The sequence below is a fragment of the Elephantulus edwardii genome, unplaced genomic scaffold, assembly GCF_000299155.1.
Source record: "Elephantulus edwardii isolate Elephantulus edwardi_28Jun2011 unplaced genomic scaffold, EleEdw1.0 scaffold00033, whole genome shotgun sequence".
In the NCBI taxonomy this organism is placed as follows: domain Eukaryota; kingdom Metazoa; phylum Chordata; class Mammalia; order Macroscelidea; family Macroscelididae; genus Elephantulus; species Elephantulus edwardii.
In genome coordinates, this window is record NW_006399783.1 from 20,297,693 (window position 1) to 20,306,225 (window position 8,533).

Genomic DNA, 8,533 nt, shown 5'->3' on the forward strand with positions numbered 1-8,533 from the left:
CCCTTCAGCAATAAATTTATTTATTCAGCAGAAAGTAAATTATGTGCTATGAAAGTTAGTATCTCCATTCTCTACTTCCTCCCAAGCAAAGAATCACAAAATCATTCTTTCTGTGAACTTGTGCCAGGGTCCCAGCAGGACCCATGGAGAGCAGGAAGCCCAGCCCCACCACCCCCACAACCTGATGTGGGGAGACATTGGGTTCTGGCAGCAGAACTGGTTTCATTCTCTGTCCTGGTGTTGAGGCCTGACTGGGGACCTGGACAAGTCAGCTGACCATTTCCTGTCTCTGTTTCCTTATCTGCAGTGTTGGGGTCTAGGCCCAGCACAGGTGGATGTGTTCCAGGAGCTGTTCTCCCTCCCTATTTCAGGAAGACAGTCGATGGGACGCCCAGCCTGGGTCCAAGTGTCCAGCAGGAAGGAGATGTGGCTGCTGTTGGTCCTATTGGGGGTCCTGCTGGGGGTGCCAAGGGTCCCAGCCTTGTCTCTTGAGACCTCTGAGGAAATAGAGCTAGGTATGATCCCTAAGGCAGTAGAACATGGCAGGAGTGGGAAGAGTGGGCACCAGAAAAGAATTACTGGATGAGCGAGGCTCAGGCCCTGGGGTGGGGGATGGCAGGGCAGGCACAGCCATTGAGACTCAGTGTCTGGCTCCCAGCAAGCATCCACCTATCTCTGTGTCTGCAAGAGAAGAGGGCCTTATGGGGCAGAGGGCCCTGAGCGGGGCTACAGAGCTGGTGGTGAGCCCCTTGGCTGTGTGTACACGTGTGCGTGTGTAAAAGTGTGTGTGTGCTGTGCACCAGGTGCGTAGCAAAGAAGCATGTGCTGTGTGTGCAGTGTAAGTGTGATGTGCCCTGTGTGTGGCACCTATAGCATGTGCCACGGATGTGTTTTGGGCAGCAGCATGTCCAGCATGTATGGACGTGAAATCTGTGTGTGACATGACCAAGGCAGCATGTGTATGTGCCAAGAAGAAGCAGCGTGTCCAGCATGTGACACAGGTGCTTGTGCCCTATATGCATAGCATGTTCTCTGTGTGTCAGGGGCTGGCCCTATGGGCCTGCAGGACTCACTGACCTCTGCCCTCGGCCCACAGAGCCCTGCCTGACCCCCAGCCCAGACCAGCAGGAGCAAGAGTTGACCATGGCCCTGGGACAGCGTGTGCGGCTCTGCTGTGGACGGGCTGAGCGTGGTGTCCACTGGTACAAGGAGGGCAGCCGCCTTGCAGCTGTGGGCCGGGTACGGGGATTAAGGGGCCACTTGGAGATTGCCAGCTTCCTGCCTGAGGATGCTGGCCACTACCTTTGCCTGGCGCGAGGCTCCATGCTTGTCCTGCACAATCTCACCTTGGTTGTGGCTGGTAAGAAGGTCTAGCAGGGGTCTAAGGGCTGCCTAGGGAGAAAGCTGCTCCTCCCAAACCTCATTCTCCCTCTATCTGTGACACAGACTCCTTGACCTCCAGTAGTGATGATGAGGACACCAAGACACGCAGGAGCCCCTCAAATGGGTACATTTACCACCAAGGTCAGTATGAATCTCCGAGGACTCATCTCACTCCTGGAGAAGAGACTTGTGTGAAAACCAGTGGTCATTCCTGGGCACCAAGTTCTCCCTCTCCCTTCCCCATTCCTCAGCACCCTACTGGACACACCCCCAGCGCATGGAGAAGAAACTGCATGCAGTGCCTGCAGGGAACACAGTCAAGTTCCGCTGTCCAGCTGCAGGCAACCCAATGCCCACTATCCGCTGGCTCAAGGATGGTCAGGACTTCCATGGGGAGCATCGCATTGGAGGCATTCGGGTGAGTCTCTGGGTTCCAAGATCATCTGCTCCCTCATTTTCTTCCCTTCATCTGTCCTCTCGGTACCTCCAAATCAAACCTGAGTTCCTTCCCTGATCAAGAAAGCAGCTGCAGGGCCCCAAGATAAAACCCAAAGTCTGGATTTGGATGGTTGGTCTGGTTCAAATTCCCAACTCTGTCTGCCACTTGCTGGCAAGGGATTCCATTCCTCCCGAGGATAGTCACTGACCAATAGGTCTAATCAGCTTCATCAGCTCTCCTGCTCGTGATGAGATCATTCAGAGCCACACTATGATAGTGAAGAAAGGGGTTCAGAGAGTGAAAAACAAGCTCAAGGTTGCATGGCTGAGACAGGCACAACTAAGACTCAAGACACAAACTCAGGGCTTTTAGAACTTGAGTCAAGCCCTGTGGGCAGGAATCTCCATCCCCAGGCCCCCAGGGTGTCTGGGCTGTGGCCCTCTGTGTACATTTCCCTTGCCCCCAGCTGCGCCACCAGCACTGGAGCCTGGTGATGGAGAGTGTGGTGCCCTCAGACCGTGGCAAGTATACCTGCCTCGTGGAGAACTCTGTGGGCAGCATCCACTACAGCTACCAGCTGGATGTGCTGGGTGAGCGGACCGACAGGGGAGGTAAAGGGTGGGAGGCCCTATCCTGTCTCAGGCCCAGTCCTGCCCTCAGGCAGAACTCAGCCTGGTGGTCGAAGTGGTCAGTCTTCCATGACTAAAGCAGCTTGAAGTGACCAGGGGAGACAGAGTAAAGTACAGGGACAGTGAGGGTCTAGAGGACCAGGCATCTGTGAAGCAGGAAAGTAGGAAGGCATCTGGCAAAGGATGCAGACAAGTAAAGGCCCCTAGGTGTAAAGACTGCAAAGCATTTGCATGGAGGTGCATGCCAAGGATGTGGCATTTAAGTGGGGAAACTGGCCAGAAAGATTTGAATGCTTGGCTAAGAAGCTGGCATTTACCCCAAGGTCACTGGGGAGCCATAAATGGTTTAAGCAGGAGGTGGACATGGTCTGACTGAGTTGCATGTTGGGAAGGTCCCTCCCTTGAGCCAGGGGCAGGCTGGAGGCTGCAAGCCTCTGTGGCTGCCACTGGTCAGGCTTGACGGCCTGGCCTGGCCCCCAGAGAGGTCCCCGCACCGGCCCATCCTGCAGGCGGGACTCCCGGCCAACACCACAGCTGTGGCGGGCAGCGATGTGGAACTGCTGTGCAAGGTGTACAGTGACGCCCAGCCTCACATCCAGTGGCTAAAGCACATTGTCATCAACGGTAGCAGCTTCGGTGCTGATGGCTTCCCCTATGTGCAAGTCCTAAAGGTCCAGCCCCTGCTAATTCCTGAATCCTACCCTACTTCTGCCCTGCCCTGGGGTGGGCCTGGCTCTCTGCTAACCCTAGCCACAGGGGGGTGGCTTCAGGCCCTACTGTGTCCCCTGAGTGTGCCCCCTGTCCCTAGACAGCAGACATCAATAGTTCGGAGGTGGAGGTCCTATACCTGCGGAACGTATCAGCTGAGGATGCAGGCGAATACACCTGCCTGGCAGGCAATTCCATTGGCCTCTCCTACCAGTCGGCCTGGCTCACAGTGCTGCCAGGTGAGCACCTGAGGGGGTCAGAAGAGGCTGCAGGATCTTCTCTGCCTGCCTTGTATCAGGCAGAGGGACATGACCTATTGGATGATGAGGCTCCCCTTAGCCAGTACAGCCTGGATTTAGGATGCAGCACATTTAACTCCATATGCAGCAGTCCCTTTGCGCACGTGCAGCACTCTAGTGTATCTGGGAGTGGATTTGGCTGTAGTTTTCTGTGTGCATCTATGTGTGTGTCCCTAAGTTTATTGCACACAGTGAGGACCTGAGTTGAAGGGTTTGGGGCTGACTAGTCTGACCACTAACCAGTCAGTTTTTCTGTGTGTCCACCACGAGGGTAGAGGAAGACCTCACGTGGGCTGCAGCGGTATCTGAGAGCAGGTACACAGACATCATCCTGTATGCCTCGGGCTCTCTGGCACTGGCCGTGCTCCTGTTGCTGGCCGGGCTGTACCGTGGGCAGGCGCTCCACAGCCGGCACCCCCGGCAGCCTGCCACCGTGCAGAAGCTGTCCCGCTTCCCTCTAGCCCGACAGGTACCTTCCCGGGCTCCCACCCCCATGATCCTCATAATCCTCACCCTCCTGCCCCATCACCGTGCCAGTAAGCAGAGCCATATGTCCACCTTTACAGTTCTCTCTGGAGTCTGGTTCCTCGGGCAAGTCCAACTCATCCCTGGTGCGGGGTGTCCGGCTCTCCTCCAGTGGGCCCCCTTTGCTTGCTGGCCTTGTGAATCTCGACCTACCTCTTGACCCACTGTGGGAGTTCCCCCGGGACAGGTACACTGATTGGAGAGGGGTATGACCACCTTTCACGGGCTGTAGGCCCAGGGGTAAGAGGTGCCTGCCCCCGACCTCATCCTCAGCTCTCTGTCTCCAGGCTGGTGCTCGGGAAGCCCTTGGGTGAGGGGTGCTTTGGGCAGGTGGTGCGGGCCGAGGCCTTTGGTATGGACCCCTCCCAGCCTGACCAGTCCAGCACCGTGGCTGTCAAGATGCTCAAGGGTGAGTGTGGCAGCCAGAGAGACACTTTGACATGTTGACTGACAGAGTACCCACAGTGATACCTGATGGACAGGAACCCAGCTCTACCCCTGCCCTTCAGATGTCACTTGTAAGCTTCCATTTCCCCATCTGTACTATGCACTAAGTAACAGTACCCACCTTTCAGTCCAAGGTGTGCACAAAGTACCTGGCACACAGGTTGCTGCAGTGATGATCCCCCACAACAATGGTCTTACATAAACTTTTCCTCACATTTCCAGCCTCATAAGCCCTCAATTTCATCTCCCAAAGTCCGTCCCCACAATTCCTTCCCTAAGACCATTCCCAGGTGTGTCCCCATATGTCCACCATTCTGGAACAGCTCTTCTGCTTAACTCTGTCCAGGCCCCCAAGCAGCAGCTCTGAGTTGCCCCTCAGGACAAACCTGAGATCCCACCACTGGGGCCTCTCACCGCTGACCCCAGCTCCTGCTGCTGCTCTGCTCCCCCCTCCTCCCTGCACAGCTGGGGCCACCTGGCACTTTCTGGGAGGCAGTGATTGAGAAATGTGCCTTGCAAGGTCCGAGGTTTATGTCATTGGCCCAGGGCCACAGGTTCGGCCTCGGGGGCCCAGCCCCTGGTCTGTAGCCCTCTCAGGAAAAGCCAGAGGAGCTTTTTTCTTTGCCTCCCCTCAATGGGCCCCGCTGGCAGCTCCCTCAATTCCCAGGCCAGATGGACACCAGGCCCTTGTCTGACAGACCTCAGGGCGCCAGCCTCCTTCCACCCCCAGGAACTCACCCCGTTCAGGGACTAACGCCAGCTCCTCCAGACGGAAGCCTCCTTCCTGTTCAGATCTCCCTCCCCACCCCCGCTCTGTCTCCTGCTCCTGCTCACTGAGTGGCAAGCACTTCTTTTAGCCCCTCCATCTTGGTGCTTCTTTGCACCTCCCTGAGCGGTGAGACAGACCCAATATTCCATGTCTACAAGAGGGCAGTGAGGATCAGAGAGGTTAGGAGGTTTGTTCAGGGCCACATAGCCTAACTTGGTTTCAGCCCAGACCTTCCTGATGGCTGAGCCAGAAATCCAGTCCCCTCTCACTCCACACTGCCTTCCCCTTGCAGTTGGAGGGCAGCGCCCTCACACAGCCCTTGCTCTTGCAGACAATGCTTCTGACAAGGACCTGGCTGACCTGGTCTCGGAAATGGAAGTTATGAAGCTCATTGGCCGACACAAGAACATCATCAACCTATTGGGAGTCTGCACCCAGGAAGGTAGGCAGGGACCAGGCTAGGGCCTGGGTGCAGGAGGCCTTGAACTGTTTCCTCTGGAGACTCCCTCTCCCCTTCCACCTCCTTGCTGTTAGGTGTCATCAAGTAAGACTCATAGCACCCCTGTGAATGACAGATCTAAACCCTGTCCTATTCTGTGCTATCCTCATTGTATCAGGCACACATTTGTGTAGTCACTGTGTCAATCCGCATGGTTGAGGGTCTTCTTCTCCTTCATCATCCCCCCTACCTTTCCAAGCATGATGTTCTTCTCAAAGGAATAGTCTCTCCTAACACCATGCCCAAAGTATGCGAGACTAAGCTTCGCCATCCTTGCCTCCAAGGAGCGCTCTGGCTGCACCTTCTTCAAGACATGTCTGTTTGTTCTGTTGGCCGTCCATGGGATGTTCAGTGCTCTTCTCCGTCTCCTCAGGGCCCCTGTATGTGATTGTGGAGTGTGCTGCTAAGGGCAATCTACGCGAGTTCCTGCGGGCCCGGCGCCCCCCAGGCCCTGACATCAGCCCTGACGGGCCCCGGAGCAGCGAGGGGCCCCTCTCATTCCCTGCACTTGTCTCTTGCGCCTACCAGGTGGCACGGGGCATGCAGTATCTGGAGTCAAGGAAGGTGTGGACAGCAGGTGGTGCTGTGGATCACTGCAATTCCAGCACTCCACACTTCCTGCATCTGTCCCCATGCAGCCCTCCCTGTTGTCACTACCCAAGGCTTTTCCTCTCCTGGTCTCAAAGTCATTGTCACTGAATGTCCTGTGTATTCCTCTAACACGCCGTAACCTATAGGTAGGGCACAGGAAGAAGTGATTCAAGAGAAGATTCCTAAAATTACCTAGTGAGGGATGAATGTCAACTTCTTCATCTATAAAATGGGTGGATAATCCCTCTCTCCCAGGGTTACTGTGGGGTGATGAGTGCATGGCTTCCAGACCTGTGTCTTAAAAAACCAAAATCCCTTTTCTTCGCCTGCCCCCAGTGCATCCACCGGGACCTGGCTGCCCGTAACGTGCTGGTAACAGAGGACAATGTGATGAAGATCGCTGACTTTGGGCTGGCCCGAGGTGTCCACCACATTGACTATTACAAGAAAACCAGCAATGTGAGTGAGACAGGGCAGAGCTTGGGGGGCGGGGCCGGAGAGGGGCATAAGGACTGGGCTGGTGTGGGGGGAGTGGCACTGGGATATGTGGGACATAGCACCAGTGTCCTCTCCTCTCCCTCTAGGGTCGCCTGCCAGTCAAGTGGATGGCACCAGAGGCCTTGTTTGACCGAGTGTACACTCACCAGAGTGACGTGTGAGTCGTTGGAGCTGGAGGCCTGCCTGGGATCTCAAAAGGCCTGTGGTCTCTCTAGGCTCCCAGTCCTACCCCACAGAGAGAGTGAGGGAGTCTGCCCAGCAGCTCCTTTTGCTCAAGCCTGGGACCCCAGTGCCCCCAGACTCCAAAGGAAGCCCCTGCCTTTTTCCCAGCAATGAGGGCTATAGCCCCTGAAAGAGCGAAACTGAGTCCTGGTCCTGCCTCCAGGTGGTCATTTGGGATCCTGCTGTGGGAGATCTTCACACTCGGAGGCTCCCCCTACCCTGGCATCCCTGTGGAGGAGCTGTTCTCATTGCTGCGGGAAGGGCATCGCATGGACCGACCCCCACAATGCCCTCCAGAGCTGTGAGGCCCTGCCGCCCTAACTTTCCAGTCCTCATCCTTCACCCTGACCTTGACCGGGGAGGGGTCGGCTTCTTTGTACCCTTTGAGGATGGCACTAAATTTATCACACCCACACGGGCCTCCTTCCTGACTTGACTTCCCTGTCCATTCACGGAATAACCTCCCAAACCACCCCATCCTCTCTCAGGAAGCCCCTACTCCAGCGCTTCTGACGCCTCACCCTTTCACAGGTACGGGATGATGCGTGAGTGCTGGCATGCAGCGCCCTCCCAGAGGCCCACTTTCAAACAGCTGGTGGAAGCACTGGACAAGGTCCTGCTGGCTGTCTCTGAGGAGGTACCGCTGCCCTCCTGCCTCAGGCCTCTGAGCTGCTGCCCTTTGCCTGCTCTCCTCTGGGCTTCTGACCTGACCCCGTGGACAGGCAGCAATTAGGGGCTGACTCTTGCCATTTCCCCCTATCAGTACCTTGACCTCCGCTTGACCTTTGGGCCCTACTCTCCTGATGGTGGGGACGCCAGCAGCACCTGCTCTTCCAGCGACTCTGTCTTCAGCCATGACCCCCTACTGCTGGGGTCCAACTCATTCCCCTTTCCTGGGGCACAAACATGAGGTGGATACAAGGTTTTGCAGCCTCCCGGATTGACCATACTTGGTGCTTAACCTTGGCTTTCAGGCCTTGATCCCAGTGCTGACTCAGATCTCCCGTTCTGCTTTGGGGAGGTCTGTCCTTAGTCCTGTGGACCCTGGTTGAGGCTTCCTGCACTGGTCTTGAGTTCTCAGCCCAGCTTTCAGCCCCTGATCTCAAGGCCCTGCTCTTGGAGTTGTGGTCATAGCCTGGGCTTCTATTGAGCCTGGGTTCTGCTTAGCCTCCTGAGCTCTCTGCTCAGGCCCTGCCTCAGGAGTTTGGCTGGGCTTGGCTGTAAGACTCTTAAATCTCTGCTTCCCTACCCCTTTCCAGCTGTGGGCCTCTCTGTCCCATTCCCCAGCCTGCCCTCTCCCCTCCACTGCTTGTCCCAGCTTCCTGGTGCAAGGAGCATTGGCCTCTGTGACCCTGTCCAGGAGGCTGGAAACCTGCCAGAAAGATAGAAATGAATTACTTTTGATAAATTATTTTTTTTTAAATAGACCTCCATGTGCTAGTGTCTTCCCTGGGAGAGGGGGAGGATGGTGGAAAGAGCCTCGAACTGTGAGTTGCGTCTGCCTGAGCCACACAGACAGGGTCT

The 8,533-nt window shown here is 56.1% G+C and overlaps 1 protein-coding gene across 1 annotated transcript; it reads left to right on the forward strand.

The window, feature by feature from the left end:
- Nucleotides 1–374: 374 nt before the first annotated feature.
- Nucleotides 375–7,919, forward strand: FGFR4 (fibroblast growth factor receptor 4). The gene is made up of 17 exons (XM_006884388.1): nt 375–515; nt 1,097–1,360; nt 1,447–1,524; nt 1,635–1,801; nt 2,289–2,412; nt 2,932–3,122; nt 3,260–3,398; nt 3,734–3,927; nt 4,025–4,170; nt 4,271–4,392; nt 5,531–5,641; nt 6,072–6,262; nt 6,626–6,748; nt 6,874–6,944; nt 7,173–7,310; nt 7,541–7,646; nt 7,773–7,919. Exons 1-17 carry the CDS (start codon nt 383–385, stop codon nt 7,917–7,919), a joined length of 2,445 nt encoding a protein of 814 aa, XP_006884450.1. The 5' UTR covers nt 375–382.
- Nucleotides 7,920–8,533: the final 614 nt, after the last annotated feature.

Excerpts from the sequence above, each read along its gene's own strand:
- FGFR4 (XM_006884388.1), top strand. The coding sequence starts at position 383 with ATGGGACGCCCAGCCTGGGTCCAAGTGTCCAGCAGGAAGGAGATGTGG. Across the intron at positions 3,123-3,259 it reads CCTATGTGCAAGTCCTAAAG|ACAGCAGACATCAATAGTTC; the intron begins GTCCAGCCCCTG and ends CCCTGTCCCTAG. Across the intron at positions 6,945-7,172 it reads TACACTCACCAGAGTGACGT|GTGGTCATTTGGGATCCTGC; the intron begins GTGAGTCGTTGG and ends TCCTGCCTCCAG.